Below are 18,954 nucleotides of genomic sequence, written 5' to 3' on the forward strand. Positions count from 1 at the left end.
TGGAGGATCATACCGGTACAGAAGTTCACTCAGATACTGCGGTGCGAGACCATTTAGTGCTTTATACGCCAGTAGTAGTATTTTATAATCGATGCGAGATTTGATTGGGAGCCAGTGTAGACTGATTAAAACAGGAGTGATGTGGTCATATTTCCTAAATCTCGTGAGGACTCTTGCTGCTGCATTCTGAACTAACTGAACCTTATTTATGCACTTACTCGAACACCCAGACAGTAAAGCATTACAGTAGTCTAATCTAGATGTAACAAAAGCATGAACTAATTTTTCTGCATCCTGTAACGACATCATATTTCTAATTTTAGCAATATTTCTAAGGTGAAAAAAGCGATCCTGGTGATATTATTCACGTGAGACTCAAAGGAAAGACTCGGGTCAATAATCACACCAAGGTCTTTGACAGCCGTACACGCTGAAACAGAAACACCATCCAGAGATGCTACATAATCGGAAAGTTTGCTTTCACTGTCTAATGTCCTTTACACACTCCTCAACATTGTTAAGTTGATCTCTCTCATCTGGCTTTGCTGAAATATACAACTGTGTATCATCAGCATAGCAATGGAAGCGAATACCATGTTTATGTATAATTTCACCCAGAGGCAGCATATATAAAGAGAAAAGCAGTGGGCCTAAAACAGATCCTTGAGATCTGCTCTTTAATCTAAGAAAAACCTACCAATAAAAGGCTTAGCTAAATAAATATGTTTTCAGCCTCGACTTGAACACTGAGACACAGATTCCTGAACACTAATTGGAAGGCTGTTCCATAATAGTAAAAGGCTATAATAATAATAATAATAAAAGGCTATCCTGGTTATTCACATGAGCCTCTAAGGAAAGACTGTAGACTGTGGACTATATTTTTTATATTTAATCCAAATGTTTTTATTAAATCAAGAGTGTCTCCAACACTATTAATGGGTCCTATAACATTCTGATTAAATTCCTAACAAATCTAGAGTGGACACAACTGCTGTTCATAAGGAGTCTTCCTGATAATCAAAATTAAAAAGTTACCAACATTTAATGCTTTTTGTAAAGAAGTTTTCTACTGGAAAATCACAGTAGAGCCCCAGGGTTTATAAATAATAATGAGTGGAATTGAATGACTAGACTTGCTTTCGGATTTTAATTATTTTATGTTGGTGTAAAGACCTTTGAATGTGTTACATTTGTTTAGTTTTTTTGTGACACTTAGATTATTATTATAAATAGCTGTAACTATACCCAGGAGGACTAGCTTAATTTAATGCTGGATAGTCATTCAATTTAATCCACGTTTCTGTCAAACACATTACACATTACTGGTCGGTAATAATTATTTTATAGTCAGCTCTTTTGATGTGCGATATCTAATGTTCAACAATCCAATCTTTAGATCAGAGGTGCTGGCTGTACATTCATTCTTATTAAATTTAATATTGATCAAGTTACTTAAGCAGAATTTCTACAGACAAACAACATTTTTACATTTTGTTTTAGCTCAGGAAACACAGTCTCAATTTGGTGGACCCTGAGTGATGACTCTGTGTAGCTAGCAGACAGTTGGTTTAGCCTGTTTGCCTCCTCCCTGGTGCTGTTCTGAGACTATGACATACTACAGTACAAGCAATAAGAGTAGCACCTTCCCGAGTGGGATGGATACCGTCCCGACTTAAAAGGCCAGCCTTGCTCTCAAAATTGCCCCAATTATTTATGAAGCTAACATTGGTTTTGGAGACCATTCAGACAGCCAGCAGTTCATAACCTGGTGTAAGCTACATTGCACGCCGCATTTGGATAGGGCCAAAGCAAATTACTGCATTGGACATTGCCTTTGCTAATTTACACACCTCTATAATGTTACTCTTAGTGACCTCTGACTGTGGAAGTCGTATATCATTAGCTCCTTTGTGATAAACTATCATAGAGTACCTATGCTTTCCTAGAACCCCAAGCTGATCTGCTAGTGTTTTGCACCCTTGCTACCAGTATACACCAAACCTGTGCTGCTGCCCCTAAAGGTTGGTTAGGCCCTAAAGGCCTAAATTTCACGTGCCTCAGAATAGAGTCTTCTATAACCAGAGCATTTTTAGGTTTCTCAGCGAGTGCTTCAGCGAGGAGAGCAAACCTTACAAGTATGCTACCAAACCGTCTCACAGAGACGGGAAATGCTAACTCCACCTAGGGCATCCAGACTTTCCCCTGCAGAGCCTGGACTGCTCTTACACTCACTAATTCTCTCTAAACTCTGTATGTGCTTCTCTAATGCTAGGATCTTCTCTGTCAAAGAGCAAACTAACTTGCACTTCTCACAGATAAAATTATCACTAGCGACGGAGAAAGACTGACTATACATTCCACACTCCACACACTGAATGAGCTGGATGCTCGCAATATCGGAGAAATTACGTACCTTAATGTGGTAACTGTGGTGTGTGTTCGCACTTCCAATGGGAATGGCCTCCACACATTGCGTAAAAATAGGAAATAAAGCACTCTTCTAATAAGAAAAAATAGAAATGCAGCAGACAGAAAGTAGAGAATAGAGGAAATCAAAACAATAATTTATGATTATTTAAAGGATGAGAGACAGAAAACTGTAAATATTTAAATGCTGACACAAACACGAAATTCGCGGTCTTCTATAATGAAACTTTTATTCTGTGTCTCTCAACTTACTCTTTTTCTCTGATCACGTCCAGCCCTGAAAAGCAAAAAAAAGTTTAGAGCTAAGTAGGCTGGCCATAGGTAAGAATCATTACATGCTACCTGTTGGTTTGCCTGCCTTCTGTTTATACACACATAATACCTGACTATGCTCTTACTTCTTCATGGATACCTGTGGTTTTTGGCATTATGTGGTCTTACCTGATCCAGAACAACAAAACTTTAACAGAGATAGTCAAACTACTTGATGATTTACTAGTCTAATGCATAAGACTAGTAAATCATCAAATAGTGTGACTATCTTTATTAAAGCTTTGTTATCGTTAGTAACACCTGGCTGCTATAATGATATTGTAAGTAGGAATTGTGTACTTATTAAAACATGTCATTCTGACATAAAACATCAGAATGTAGAAAATGTGTGATCTCTTTCATTATAGCATGATCTCTTTCAGACTGCTGTTCAACAAACAACCCAAAAAGACAGCTTGTCTAACATTAACAAGCATGTCATAGTTAAAACCACAGAGATCATTTTTTTCTGCACCATTACATTCTGTGCTTGCATCTACCAGTAATGGCATACTTTTGTTGACATTGTAAAACAGATGGACACATTAGTGAACAGCTGCTACTACAAATTTCCTCAAAATTTTGTTGTTGTATCTCCTCCCATGACAAGACAATGTGTCCTTTTCAAGCAATTTTTTTTAAATGTAGGATATCATACCAATGAATCTGAATAGTTCCCGATTATATTTTACTGGTGGTAGCTGGATAGATTACATTGAAATTGAAAATGTATTTGATGTCTCTAACTCTGTTTTAAATTTGATTTTGTTTAAATGTCAGGTTGTTTTCTCTGGGTTTCCCTAGGCGTTAATGCCATGCTACTGAAAATGCTGCTGATCTCTCTGTGAGCGACACTTTTTATTTTCCTTCCTGGTGTTGTTTCCCCAGTGAATTATTGTAGAGGATGCACAATGGAGTTGATGTCAATTTGTAATCTAGTGCTGTTAGCTAAGCAGCATATTCCAGTGAATACTAGCACAAACTTACTTCTATTTGCCTTGCTCAGAGATCAAAATGATCTTGATATCATGCATCTCTTTACCAGACCAAGCTTCTGACATACCGGCTCTGATATTGGTGTAACATCTTTTTGTGTTATTTCAAATTCAATCTTCTGTGGTTGACCTTCATAATTAAAAATGTTCTTAGTAAGAGTTGGGTTTTATTCATTCATTTTTAAAAGCCAGAGAAAAACGCTTAACCTCTAAAAAATATAAACTATAAAATAACAATTCACAATTTGTGTTAAAGAATAGTACATGGCCTTCAAGACATAATGATTTTTTGTTTTTGTTTTTTTAGCAGAGGTGAGAAAAATGTTCTGCTTCTGTTGTTAACTGATTCAGAACTACAGTTTGCTTCTGATCACTATCACTGCACCCCGTAACATTAGGTGTAACCCAGATGAGGATGGGTTTCCTCGAGTCTGGTTCCTCTCAAGGTTTCTTCCTTATGCCATCTCAGGGAGTTTTTCCTTGCCACATTCGCCACCGGTTTGCTCATCAGGGACAAACTTACACTTAAAAATTAATAAGATGTTCTTTATATCACCACATTATCTGTGTAAAGCTGCTTTGAGACAATGTTCTTTGTTAAAAGTGCTATACAAATAAAAATGAATTGAATTGTTAAATACTTATTCTACTGCTGCACATCAGATAGTGACAAATATAAAAATAGCACAAATACCCTGTTTTCATATTTAGATGGATAATTCTAATATCTGTTATATAATTTTATTAAATAAAAAAAGCTGTTTTCTCTCTTGGCCTCTTGACTTGACTTGATCCCAGCCCTAGTTTGGGAACACCTGGTATAAGTCATATAAGAATTTTTTTGTTTTATTTATTAACTTTAAATCAATTATTTAAATTTCTTCTTGAAGTTTAAAAAAAATAATTTTTAAGTGTAAGGATGAACAAATCTCAATGACCATCTCGTAAAAACCTAAAGCTTTTTCCAAAGCTATACCTGCAGATTTTGAGGAAATGTTTTTCACATTAACTTTTATTAAATAAAAAAATAAGGAATTCAGATTAGACTCCAATAAAACTTTAGATAAAATATTTATTCAAACTATTATTGTTAACAAAAAGAAATGTCATTTCTTTAATAAATGTTACTATTGCAATGTATGAACAGATCAACATACATGGGCATTTTACATCATTTTTAGTGTAAAGAGTTGTAATTCTTCTGAACAGTATGCCACAATGTTTATTGTATTATATTCCAATTATAACTTGCAGTTATTGTTTTATTGTTCTGTTTTTTATTGTTTTCTCTTGGTTTAGCCTACTTCTATAAAACATTCCAGGATATCATATTTCAAGTGTAAGGATGCATCAGTGTAGAATGTCTTGTCTTATCATTCTTGAATAAGTGTTGAAGTTTTCCTTTCTTCTAAGCCAGAGTCTTCATTTTATTCCTATACAAACATACATACATATACATATTTACAGTTGAAAGACAAAGTAAATTAAATTAAATTAAACTCAAAAAATACTTCTTTGGGTTAAGCAAACAAATGGATCATTATGATTATAGAATGGAAGAACAAGGTTCAATTCATGTCACAGTTAAAGACACTTTTTTTTTTCTTTTTTTTTTATTTAATCCAAAGTGGATAAGTATTTGGAGATGTGATGAGTAAAGACATTAGTTAGACATTGCAAGACCATAATGACAATACATGCAAGACCAATCAGATCAGTTAAAACAAAAACATTTTATGAACTCCACCCTAACACCAGACTACATGTCTGTCTCTCTTCCACCGACTCTCTCTCTCTCTCTCTCTCTCTCTCTCTCCCCCTCTTTGACAAAAAGATTCCCTGCCCTCCCCCACTCTCATTTATAGATATAGAACTTTTTCCTTTTTGCACAGATGGCTTAGGAAGAACTGGGGATCCCGCCAGGGTAATGCACTGGGTAATGTGCCAATTCCTGTAGTGAGTGAATTCTCCTCGTTCCAACTCGCGTGCCTTCACCCTGCCCTCTGCCCTGAATGGCGCCAGCAGGACTTCCCAGCTAGCTTTGCAAACATCTGGTGTCTGGGACTGCCAGCAAGAGGGGGAGGAGCGCCTGCCTATTTTCCTTCTGACTTTGCTTTATGTAATGGAAGCACATTATTTCACAAATGAAGCAGACCATTCTTTCTTTGCAGTAAAAATTAAAAACATCTTAAATTAAAATGTTAAATTATAATAAACCAGTATTATCTGTGCCCTTCAGAGCTTTATAATTAAAAAAAAATATTTAAATGAGACATTGTTAAAATGTTTACTTTACTTCAAAGTTTTGGATTAAGTAAAGCTTGTAAATTATTAATAGGGCTGGAATTACAAGTCATTAAATTGCTTCCCTTTCCTCACTAAGAAGGGGCTATAAGCTGAACTGGGGCAAATAAACTGCAGAATACAAGCAGTGGGACATTATATTTTCTTAAATACATTAAAATAATGAATATAACTGAGGATAAGTAAGATAACTTATTATGAAAACTTGAGAATATTGCTAAAGTATAGATGATCCGGAGATATGATGAATCTTATTGGGGGAGGGCACTATTTTTATAGTCTTGAGCATGTGCTTCCCTCTGAAAAGGCCAAACATGTAGGTGTACGGAATCCGGCTGTGGGTTTCAAATCATTGCATTTAACTGGGACACACAATCGGACAGAGGAGGAACCTGCTAAACATTTAATTCACCAGTGAGATAGGAAACCAAGGCAGTACAGACCACTTTGTGAGAACATGCTGGATTCTTTTGTCTCCAAAGAGCTAGGGTCTGTATTGTTAAGATAAGGGTCAACAAAATCAAAAACAGTGCCTTCACTACCATCATTAAAATAAAAAATAAAAAAAGCTCAGACTATTACAATTTATTTCAAGACTTATAATTGTTATTGCACCTCTTAATCGCCCAAAAATAAACTACCGTATTTTTCGGACTATAAGCCGCTACTTTTTTCCCACGTTTTGAACCCCGCGGCTTAAACAACGAAGCGGTTAATATATGGATTTTTCCTGGGTTTTTCCCGGTTTCACAAACTTCAAGCCAAAAAACTGAGCAACATAATATTAGACCAATGAAATTTCCGAACGAAAACGAAAAAAAAAAAAAAAAAAAAAAAAAAAAACGCACCTCACCTGTGTTCTGAGCTGCACGATATCGGGAGAAGTGCGGGTGGTGCACGACGATGACAAAAGATAAACTCCCCAAAGAAATACAGTGGTACCTTGACCTACGAGTTTAAATCGACTAGCTCGTATCTCAATTTGCTCGCACATCAAATCAGTTTTCCATATTGAAAATACTTAAAATGGCCTTAATCCATTCCAACCCTCAAAATGACACCCCGTTTTTATGTTTCATGTTATTAAATTGGAAAATACATTTCTAAATAACAAATCTTGTATAAAAACATAATAGAAAGAGTATGTAAAGATATAATAAGGTTTTATTCAGTGTATTTTCCTTGGAGATGAGACGACTTGAGCTAACGAAAACGCCGGTGGGGTGTGTGTGTGTGTGTGTGTGTGTGGGGAGGAGGGGTAGAGGCGATAAGCGGAGGCGGAGAGAAAACACATTTTTTACTATCACTCCTGTACACTAGGTATCCCTATACTTTAAAATTTTTACTTTTTCTTCTTTGCTTATCTTAATTTTCGTCACAATCTTTACTTTCGGGCTTCGCTTCGCCATCTAGCAGCGGCGTCTCGAGCTCGTACCTCAATTTTTGCTCGCGTAACAAAGCAAAAAAATCGACCGAGTGACCGCTCGTACCTCGGAAAACTCGTAAATTAATGCACTCGTAGGTCAATGTACCACTGTAGTTGTGAAAGGAAGGAGGAAGACAGTGAACAATGACTTACTTGGTCGGCTACTGTTTAGATACAAGCCGTTGTAGCGCGTCGAGTCTGGGTCATGGGATAGCTCGCTAACTCCAGTTGCAACAGAAATCATATAAGCACAGACAGGTTTTCAAAACTCGTGCTTTTTTATTTTTCTTGGCAACAGCGTTATGGGTTAGTCAAAAAAACTTAGAAATGAGCATCAGAAAACAATAAGAACATAATCCTCAGTCTCACACGCACACACACGCAGTAATACCGGAAGAATGCAGTGACGTGCTATTCACAAAATGCCGCTCTGCTCTTAAAGGAGCCACAACATATTTCACCCGTTACACCGTGTAACAGACACTCTCTTTCGTTAAATCCTGTGTAAAGTTCATTAGTTTCAGTGTAGACTTATACACAGGTGCGGCTTATTTATGTTAAAAATAAAAATATTTGTAAAATTCAGTGGGTGCGGCTTATATATACGGCTTATGCGCTTTATAGTCCGGAAATTACGGTAATCTAATTTGGATGTGGCTGAATATTAATTTATAAATAATTTCTTTTGTAATCAAAAAATTACAATTGTGTAATCGGGAATTCATTATAGCTTTAACAAAAAGTATTTTTTGTTCACTGATGGAAGAAAGTGCAATAGTGTTTATTGCAACTGTAGTCCTAAACTTTTTGTGGCAATTTGTAGTCCTGAGCCATCAAAGCAAAATTGTATCACTTGCAGTCCAAAGCAATCTTAAATGGTAAGATCCACATTTGTATGTTTAGGCTGTCTATGTGGGACCATCCCTAGAAGCATCAAGTGGTGATGAGATTTACACGAGTGATGAAAAGTAGGGCATCAGGATGAATCAGGCAGGTTAAAATATTTCGCAGACAATGGTCTTTATTCTGGAAACCACAGGCATCATCAGCATCAGCATTTGCATACAGTGTGACCATGCAGGCTTTGATACAAAATAATTATTGAAATGCATGCTTTAGTAACTTTACCATACAAGTATCTAAATCACATTTATAAAATTTGAAAAACCTCCTTCAGTTCTATTTACCTTTCTCTTCTTCGAACGACCCTCAGCTTGCAGGGTTCTGGTGCACTGCTGAACACACTCCCTGAAGCTCATGTTGCTGTGGTCTGGTGTATAGTCCAAATCTACAAGTTGAGCCAGTGACAGGATATAGTTGCAAGCAATTCTTAATATAGCCAGCTTGGATAGCTTCTGTCCATAAGAGTAGCAGGGCACCTATAAAGGCAGTGTTAAACACAGGGTAAAGAGGTAATATGGAATATTATTAATACATTAAAACAGTAAGAGGTTTATATTAAATCTTTAGAAATTACATTTTAAAGACATGTGTAGCATTAAATGAAAAGAAACTACTTAGAAAAACATAATAATAATAATATTAATAAAATCATTTGGCAAATTGGTAACAGGTCAGTAAAGTGATTGGGTATAAAAAAAAAAAAGAGCATCTAAGAGTTTGAGATTTGCATTTGCATTCTCTTTTTATTTACAATTTACTCAGTGACCCAAAGTTTTTGGAATTGGGGTTGTACAATGCCCTTAACTAATAGAAGGACCTCTCAGGTCATCAAGGGCTCATATTTTTCCAAAACCATCAAAAACTGACTACAAAACCACATCACATGCTACCAACAGTGACCCTCATCTCCCTGACATGTTAAACGACTTCTACACGTGATTTAAAGGTCTGAACATCATACAATCATGCAAGTCCACACCCACCCCTAAAGAGCAGGTGCTCTCCCTGGCCACAGATGACGACACTATCTAGAGTCGACTCATGTAAAGCCGCAGGCCTGGATAACATACCAGGGAGAGTGCTCAGGGACTGTGCTGACCAGCTGGCAAGTGTCCTTACAGACATCTTCAACATATCCCTGAGCCAGGCTGTGGATCCTGCGAGCTTCAAAAAGACCACTATTATCCGGGTGTCAAAGAAGTCAACAATGAGGTGTCTCAACGATTACTGTGCAGTAGCAGTGACTCCCATCATAATAAAGTGCTTTGACCATCTAGTCAAGAGGCTCATTCACTCTGCTCTGCACACCTCACTGGACCCACCTTCAATTTGCATACTAGCCGCTCCACTGATGACGCCATCTCCTACACCCTGCCCTCTTTTCTCTCACATCTGGAGACAAAGGACACCTATGTCAGAATGCTGTTTGTTGACTTCAGCTCAGCATTCAATACAATCATCCCTCCGCAACTGGTGGGGAAACTTTCTCTACTGGGACTCAATACCACTCTGCAACTTGATTCTAGACTTCCTGACAGAGAGACCACAGTCAGTGCCCATCGGCAGCAGAACATCAGGCACCATCACCATCAGCTGTTCACTTTGCTCACCCATGACTGCAAAGTCAGAATCAAACCTCATCATCAAGTTCACTGCTGATGATGAAACACTATACAGAGAGGAGGTCGAACAACTCGTGAACTGTTGTCACAACAACAGCAACCTGTTCCTCTGTATGGTGTTTCATCATCATTGCTGATGAGGCCCACTACTGTCGTTTCGTCAGCAAACTTAATGATGTAGACAAAACAGAGATCATTGTCGACTTCAGGAAAGGGTCGGGTGTCCACCCTTTCCTGCTTATCAGTGGTTCAGTAGTGGTGAGAGTCAGTAGTACCAAGCTTCTTGGTCACCTAGACTACCAACACCAACTCCATTCTCTAAAATATTACACACTGGACATTGCACACACTTGCACATAGTCACTCTGACTGTGCACTCGCACTTCAATCAACTCTGTTGTTACAATAACTACAGTCCAACCTCTATTATCTATTACATCTACCTCATATGTACAGTATTGCACCTTAACTCTGATATGTCTAATATTTGTGTCTAAACTTGCTGTTTCAATCCCTATGCACCTTGCTCCATAGTAACGACATTTCATTCTTTTGTATATGTGGAAGTATGACAAAACTTGATTTGAGTAATTCTGGCACCACTGTCAAATACAAGCAAAGAATCCTATAAAATTTTTGTTCTTGTTTAGAACAAGAACAAAACCTTTTGTTTAGAAAACAACACAGTTGTGTTGTTTGACAAAAAACAGTTTTATCAAGAAAAAAATATTTACCCCATATACATTTATATGGGTAAAATATATTTTGATATTTTTGAGATGAAATTATTTAATCGTGACTTCCTGTTTCACATTGGTTTAAATATGATTAACATTCCTCATTCATCATTATTCATCACAGTAGGTAAAACCTAGGAATATATTTGTGAGAAATGGAAAGTGGCTAGCCATGTCTCATTTGTATAGGCTGAAATATAAAGCATAATCATCCACTTGAATTTACAGGATTTTATATAAACGGAATAAATCCTAAATTGTTAGCTCATAAATGTGTTCAAAATTATTCCAAAACCATCGAGTTTCTACACTAGAAATTTAGTGTATGATGTTGACGGACAGGCTAGCTGTTATCATTGTACTAAGCGAGGCAGCACCCCACATTTTTCCAATGTAAATTTGTGGTGAAAAACTGAAATACAATGTGCCCTAATTGAAATTGTTTAAACGTGCTCTTGCACATTAATTAATAGTAATATACCAAATTTATACAATTCATAAGGGGAAAGAAACAATTAAAAAAAAGAAAGTAAAATAATCAAAGAATAGCAAGTTGTGTAAATAATAAATTTGTGTTGGTTTTGCTAAATTTCCTATGTGCTAATGTTTTCTGGTTTTATTGTTCAGAGAATTGGCTGTTTTTCTCTCTTCTTTCTTCTCAACTCCTAGCATTCTAAATTCATATTCAAACACAATAAATACTAAATTAAAGTGTGTATTTTAAGATAATATTCCATGTTTGTACGTATGTATGTAAAGTTGTGCTCAAAATTATTAATACTCTTGTTATTTTTATAGTCTTTTGTGATGAATGTTTTATAATCATTTCATATATTTAATATGAGACAAATAACTAAGAGAATAACGTAATATTTCAAGAAATCTTACATTTAATGGCTTTTTATTGTCAAATATTTAAAAATCACCATGTTTAGAATTATTTATATCCTTTATATTACAATGTTTATATAAGCAATAAAGCAAAAAAGCCTCTGTTCTTAATGACGGCCTGCAAACGCTTCTTGTAGGTCTCCACAAGATTTCTAAAGGTCTGCTGTCTGTTTCCCCACTCTTGCGTCGCAAAAGCATCCAGTTGGGAGATTGGAAGGCTTCCTAGCATGGACCCGGATCTTCAACTCTCTCCACAAATTCTTAATTGGGTTCAGGTAAGGTCTTTGACTTGGCCACTCCAGAACATTTATGTTGTTGTCCCTGAACCATAGTTAGACCATTATCCTGCTGGTAGGTCCAATTCTCTGGCAGGATGAGCCTGTGTGCTGATGCCACCAGGTTTTTATCAAGAATAAAACCACTGTCAGAGAAGCGTCCTCGTTGCCTGATTTGACCACCGGCATGCTTGACCGTTGGAATGGTATTCCTAAGAAGGGAGAAGAATTCAATCTTATGCCAAAACTTTGCAACATCCATATGTCCAAAGAGGTCAAGTTTTGTCTGACCAGTGGATGGATGACCAGGAGTTCAGACTTCTATCTAGGTGATCCCTTCGCAAAGGCCTGGCATGCATCTCGGTGTCTCTGGGTAAGGAGTGGTGTCTTTCTGGATTGAGGTCCATGGAGACCACCTCGATGCACAGTTCGCTGAACGGTGGATCTTGATACAATCTCCCCTGTTTGGTTGCGGTGTCTATTAGAGCTTTAGTGGTGATACGAGGTTGTTGTTTGCATCGCGGCAGATCTTTCTAGAGACCCTAGAGCAGACCTGGGCAAACTACGGCCCGCGGGGAACATCCAGCCCTTTGTACGTCCCTGTGAGGCCAATCATAAATTATATGGATGCACCGAAAATGTTTTATTTTGTTTTTATTTTAAAATTAAAAATGTTATTTTGAAAAGCGTTACGTTTGTATTACTTACGTATAGACGTATGTGCATGCGTGAGCTGTGAGTGAAGGTGAACAGCGACAAGTGACGCTAGCCAGGTTACCCTCAAGATGTCGGCTCACGCTAAGAAAAGAAAAGTTGATAACAAATGCTGTGTTTTCAACAAGACATGGACTGCCCACTGAATTTTACAAATATTTTTATTTTTAACATAAATAAGCCGCACCTGTGTATAAGCCGCCTACGTCTACACTGAAACTAATAAACTTTACACAGGCTTTAACGAAAGAGAGTGTCTGTTACACGGTGTAACGGGTGAAATATGTTGTGGCTCCTAACAGAACAGAGTGGCATTTTTGGAATAGCACTTCACTGCATTCTCCCGGTATTACTGCGTGTGTGTGCGTGTGAGACTGAGGATTATGTCCTTATTATTTTCTGATGCTCATTCCTAAGTTTCTTTGACTAATCCATAACGCTGTTGCCAAGAAAAAAAAAAAGCACGCATTTTGGAAACCTGTCTGTGCTTATGATTTCTGTTGCAACTGGAGTTAGCGAGCTCTCCCTTGACCCAGACTCAAGGCGCTACAACGGCTTGTATCTAAACAGTAGCCGACCAAGTAAGTCATTGTTTACTGTCTTCCTCCTTCCTTTCACAACTACAGTGGTACATTGACCTACGAATGCATTAATGTACGAGTTTTCCGAGGTACGAGCGGTCACTCGGTCGATTTTTTTGCTTTGTTACGCGAGCAAAAAATTGAGGTACGAGCTCAAGACGCTGCTGCTAGATGGCGAAGCGAAGCCAGAAAGCAAAGATTGTGACGAAAATTAAGATAAGCAAAGAAGAAAAAGTAAAGTTTAGGGATACGTAGTGTACAGAAGTGATAGTAAAAAACGAGTTTTCCCTCCGCCTCTGCTTATCGCCTCTACCCCTCCTCCAGACACACACACACACACACACACACACACACACACACACACACACATATACACACACACACCCACCCACCCCCACCGGCGTTTTCGTTAGCTCAAGTCGTCTCATCTCCAAGTAAAATACACTAAATAAAACCTTATTATATCTTTACATACTATTTCTATTATGTTTTAATACAAGATTTGTTATTTATAAATGTATTTTCCAATTTAATAACATGAAACATAAAAACGGGGTGTCAATTTGAGGGTTGGAACGGATTAATGCCATTTTAAGTATTTTCAATATGGAAAACTGATTTGATGTGCGAGCAAATTGAGATACGAGCTCGTCCACGGAACGAATTAAAATCGTAGGTCAAGGTACCAATGTATTTCACTGGGGAGTTTATCTTTTTTAATCGTCGTGCGCCACCTGCACTTCTCCCGAAGCTATGCAGCTCAGAACACAGGTGAGGTGCGTTTTTTCGTTTCCGTTCGGAAATTTCATTGGTCTAATATTATGTAGCTCAGTTTTTTGGCTTGAAGTTTGTGAAACCGGGAAAAACCCAGGAAAAATCCATATATTAGCCGCTTCGTTGTTTAAAAAAAAAAACGAAAAATATGGTATATGATCTCACCATTAGATTAAGTATAAATCAAAAATGGAACATAGCTTAAATTCTTGATACAGACCTAGTTAAGTAATTGCACACAAAGGTGTGTGTACGGTAATTTTGTTTGTGTTAAACTGAAAAGTCAAAGAAAATGTGAATATTTGAAGATAAATGTTGTTAAACTTTTGCCTGCCTCCCATTTCTTCCACCTCGAGCCATCATGTTTTCTACAGAGTGTACTTAGGTGTGTATTAGGCCTTGGCCTAATGTTTTTAGAAAAACACTGCTGCCTCCGTTTTTACGATGGCAATTTGCCACATACTCCAGACCATTATGCAGTGATCAGATGGGTTGCAATTAATTGCAAAGACACTTTTTGCCATGAAAATTTAATTTATCTCCCAAAAAAAACCAAAAAAAAACATTTCCACTGCATTTCAGCCCTTCTGCAAAAGGACCAGCTGGCATTCATGCCAATGATTCTCTTGAGTGTTAAAGGACAAAGCTGGAAATCACTCTGTAAAGCTGATTTATTTAGAATTACATACTGGAAGCTTTAAAAGCTCTAAATTCTTTAACATAATCTAAATGATCTGTTCTTTGCTACTCAGACTTTGGTAAGCCAGTTAGTGAGATTTCAGGTTGGTGGCAACTATCTGTTTTTTCAGTTCCTGTTTCCTGTTGTTGAACTGTTTGCCGCGGATTTTGTTTGTATTGGCGTTTTGAATTTGTTACAGTTCGTTTTTTCTCGCTTTCATCGCTTTAAAATATCAAAATATCGTTTTGATTTCCTGCATCCTTCACTTTCCGTTGGCTCCGTCTCGTCTATTTTTGCTTTCGGAAGAGCGCTTTTTTCCCTGTTTGAGGGTTTGAAAGCAGTGAGCGGAGGATATTCACCAGAACTACGAACACATACTACAGTAATCACATTGAGGTACGTCATTTCTCTGCTATGGCGAACATCCAGTTCATTCAGTGTGTGAAGTGTGACATGTTTAGTTAGTCTCTCTCAGTTGTTAGCGATAATTTTATCTGTGAGAAGTGTAAGCTAGTTTGCTCTTTGACGGAGAAGATCTAAGCATTAGAGGAGCGCATCCAGAGTCTAGAGAGAAGTAGTGAGTGTGAGAGCAGTCCAGGTTCTGCAGGGGAAAGTCTGGATGCCCTAGGTGAAGTTAATATTCCCCCGACTCCGGCCTTAGAGCCCTCGCAGCGGGGCGAATGGGTGACGGCTCGGCGGCATACTCGCAAAGCCAAAGCTAAGGCTCGCCCACGGGAGCAGCATTCCTCTCCGCTTCACGTGTCCAACAGGTTTGCTCTCCTCAGTGAAGCACCTGCTGAGAAACCTGAAAGAGCTCTGGTTTTAGAAGACTCCATTCTGAGGCACGTGAAAATAGCTAGACCTTTAGGGGCACCATCAGCACAGGTTATGTGTATACCGTGAGCCAGGGCCAGCCGGACATAGCAGGTCAGCTTAGATTCTTAGGAAAGCACAGGTTCTCTAAGATAGTTTTTCACACAGGCGCTAATGATATACGCCGCCGACAGTCAGAGGTTACTAAGAGTAATATTATAGAGGTGTGTAAATTAGCGAAGGCAATGTCCAATGCAGTAACATGCTCTGGCCCCATCCCAATGCGACGTGGCGATGTAGCCTACAGCAGGTTATGGTCGCTCAACTGCTGGATGTCCGAGTGGTGCTCCAAAAACAATGTGGGCTTTATTAATAATTGGAGCATTTTTGAGGGCAAGGCTGGCCTGTTAGGGCGGGACGGTATCCATCCCACCCGGGAAGGTGCTGCTTTTATTTCTTGTAGTATAGGTAATAGTCTCAGAACAGCACTAGTTAAAAAGTGACTGTCTAGAGCCAAGGTCAGGGAGTCATCATTTAGGATCCACAAAATTGAGACTGTGTCTGAATTTGTGCCCCCGAGCAAAACCAAAATATAGGAATTATCAGAAAGTCTGTTTTAGTAACCTGATTAACATTAAATTAAATAGGACTGAACGCACAGCCAGCACCTCTGATTTAAATATAGGATTGCTGAATATTAGATCTCTCACATCAAAAGCGCTGATTATAAACAAAATTATTACCGACCTGGAGTTTAATATAATGTGTTTGACAGAAACATGGATTAAACCGAATGAAAATGTAGCATTAAATGAAGTGAGTCCTCCTGGGTATAGTTACATACACCAACCCCGTTTAAATGGCAAAGGAGGTGGAGTCGCAGCTAACTATAATAATAATCTAAACGTCACACAAAAGACTAAACACAAATGTAAAACATTTGAAGTTCGTTACATCAACATAAAATATTCAGTGTCCGAAAGCAGGTCCAGTCAGTCAATTCCACTAATTATTATTTATAGACCCCCAGGGCCCTACTCTGATTTTCTAATAGAATTTGCAGATTTCATCGCAAATTTAGCTACTTCTTTAGACAAAGCATTAATTATTGGTGACTTTAATATTAATTTTGATAATCAGGAAGACTCCTTAAGAGCAGCAGTTGTGTCCATTCTAGAGTCAGTTGGAATTAATCAGAATGTTATAGGACACTCTCGATTTGTTGTTAACATTTGGATTAAAAATAAAAAACTTCGTCATAATTCCACAGTCTGAAGCTATTTCAGACCATTATCTCATCTCTTTTAAAATCTGCCTCAGCCATTGCATTACTACCTAACCACGTTACCGTGTTAAGCGTACTTTCACGTCAGCTACAGCAGCACGTTTTATCAATAATCTTCCAGAAATTACGATATTAGATAGATCTCCATCTGACCCCGCAGAGCTCGACTGGGCCACTAAACACCTAGAATCAACATTACGTTATACCCTAGATGATGTAGCCCCCCATAAGACCAAAATGATCAGGGAGAAAGAATTAGCACAGTGGTATAATGATCATACGCGCACCTTAAAACAGACCACTCGAAAATTAGAACGTAAATGGCGTCAAACAAATTTAACAGTATTTCAAATAGCATGGAAGGAGAGCCTCTTAAATTATAGAAAATATCTTAGTGCTGCTAGATCAGCATATTTCTCCACCCTCATAGAAAATAACAAACATAATCCTAGATTTTTATTCAGCACGGTAGCAAAATTAACAGGAAATAAAAGCACTGCGCTAACATGCACACCATCATTAGGTAGTGATGATTTGATGAACTTTTTTAATAATAAAATTGAAAATATCAGGCAAGAAATCCAGACGGTTAATATAAATCCAAATTATTTTACAAGTAACCCTGTAGACAGCAGTGTAATTATAGCAGACAATCAACTACAAAGCTTCACTCCTTTTCATGAGAATGACTTAATTTCATTAATTTCCTTATCAAAATCATCAACCTGCATTCTCGATCCCTTGCCTACAAGTTTCTTTAAACAGATAACTCCAGAAGTAATTGAACCTGTTTTAAAAATAATAAACTCTTCCATTAGCACTGGTTATGTACCAAAATCCTTCAAACTGGCAGTTATCCACCCCCTTATTAAGAAACCTGACCTTGACTCATGCCAGTTGTCCAACTACAGACCAATAGCAAATCTCCCCTTTATATCCACAATTTTAGAAAAGGTTGTAGCACAGCAGTTATGCTCACACCTACTTATGAATAACATTTTTGAAATGTATCAGTCAGGATTTCAGCCTCATCATAGCACAGAGACGGCGCTAGTTAAGGTGGTAAATGACCTGTTATTGGCCTCTGAACAGGGTTTTGTCTCCTTACTTGTTTTGCTCGACCTAAGTGCAGCTTTTGACACCATTGATCACACTATACTACTTGCTAGACTTGAGAACGTTGATAGAATAAAGGGAACAGCTCTCTCTTGGCTCAGGTCCTATTTGACTGATCACTATCAGTTTGTTGATGTAAATGGTGAGTTCTCCACACTCTATGAGGTAAAGTTTGGTGTTCCTCAAGGATCTGTTTTAGGCCCTCTGCTTTTCTCTTTATATATGCTGCCTTTTGGTGAAATTATAAACATGGGATTCGCTTCCATTGCTATGCTGATGACACACAGCTGTATATTTCAGCAAAGCCAGATGAGAGAGATCAGCTTAACAATGTTGAGAAGTGTGTAAAGGACATTAGACAGTGGATGCTTGATAACTTTCTTCTGCTCAACTCAGATAAGACGGAAGTACTTTTACTAGGACCACATGCAGCTAGAAGTAAACTTTCCGATTACGTAGCATCTCTGGATGGTGTTTCTGTTTCAGCATGTACGGCTGTCAAAGACCTTGGTGTGATTATTGACCCTAGTCTTTCCTTTGAGTCTCACGTGAATAATATCACCAGGATCACCTTCTTTCACCTTAGAAATATTGCTAAAATTAGAAATATGATGTCGTTACAGGATGCAGAAAAACTAGTTCATGCTTTTGTTACTTCTAGATTAGACTACTGTAATGCTTTACTGTCTGGGTGTGCGAGTAAGTGCATAAATAAGCTTCAGTTAGTTCAGAATGCAGAAGCAAGGGTCCTCACTAGATCTAGGAAATATGACCACATCACCCCTGTTTTAATCAGTCTACACTGGCTTCCAATTAAATCTCGCATTGATTATAAAATACTACTACTGACGTATAAAGCACTTAATGGTCTCGCACCGCAGTATCTGAGTGAACTTCTGTACCGGTATGATCCTCCACGCCTACTGAGATCAAAAGGTGCTGGCTATCTGCTGGTTCCTCAAATAATGAAGACTACAGCAGGGGGCAGATCTTTTTTTTATAAAGCCCCACAGTTATGGAACAGTCTTCCAACCAGTGTTCGGGACTCAGACACAGTCTCAGTGTTCAAGTCGAGGTTGAAAACTTATTTATTTAGT

At 37.9% G+C, this 18,954-nt stretch overlaps 1 protein-coding gene across 1 annotated transcript in view; it reads right to left on the reverse strand.

Annotated features, from left to right (window-relative positions):
• Nucleotides 1-4,791: 4,791 nt before the first annotated feature.
• atoh8 (atonal bHLH transcription factor 8) overlaps nucleotides 4,792-18,954 on the reverse strand; it is a 22,266-nt gene continuing 8,103 nt past the window's right edge. Inside the window, exons 2-3 of the mRNA XM_083560448.1 lie at nucleotides 8,655-8,846; nucleotides 4,792-5,170 (exon numbers count right to left, since the gene is read on the reverse strand). Of these exons, the coding sequence (XP_083416574.1) occupies nucleotides 5,165-5,170; nucleotides 8,655-8,846 (198 nt within the window). The 3' untranslated portion in view covers nucleotides 4,792-5,164. The remainder of the gene's footprint in view (nucleotides 5,171-8,654; nucleotides 8,847-18,954) is intronic.

Source organism: Silurus aristotelis (genome assembly GCF_946808225.1).
Source record: "Silurus aristotelis genome assembly, chromosome: 14".
Classification (NCBI taxonomy): domain Eukaryota; kingdom Metazoa; phylum Chordata; class Actinopteri; order Siluriformes; family Siluridae; genus Silurus; species Silurus aristotelis.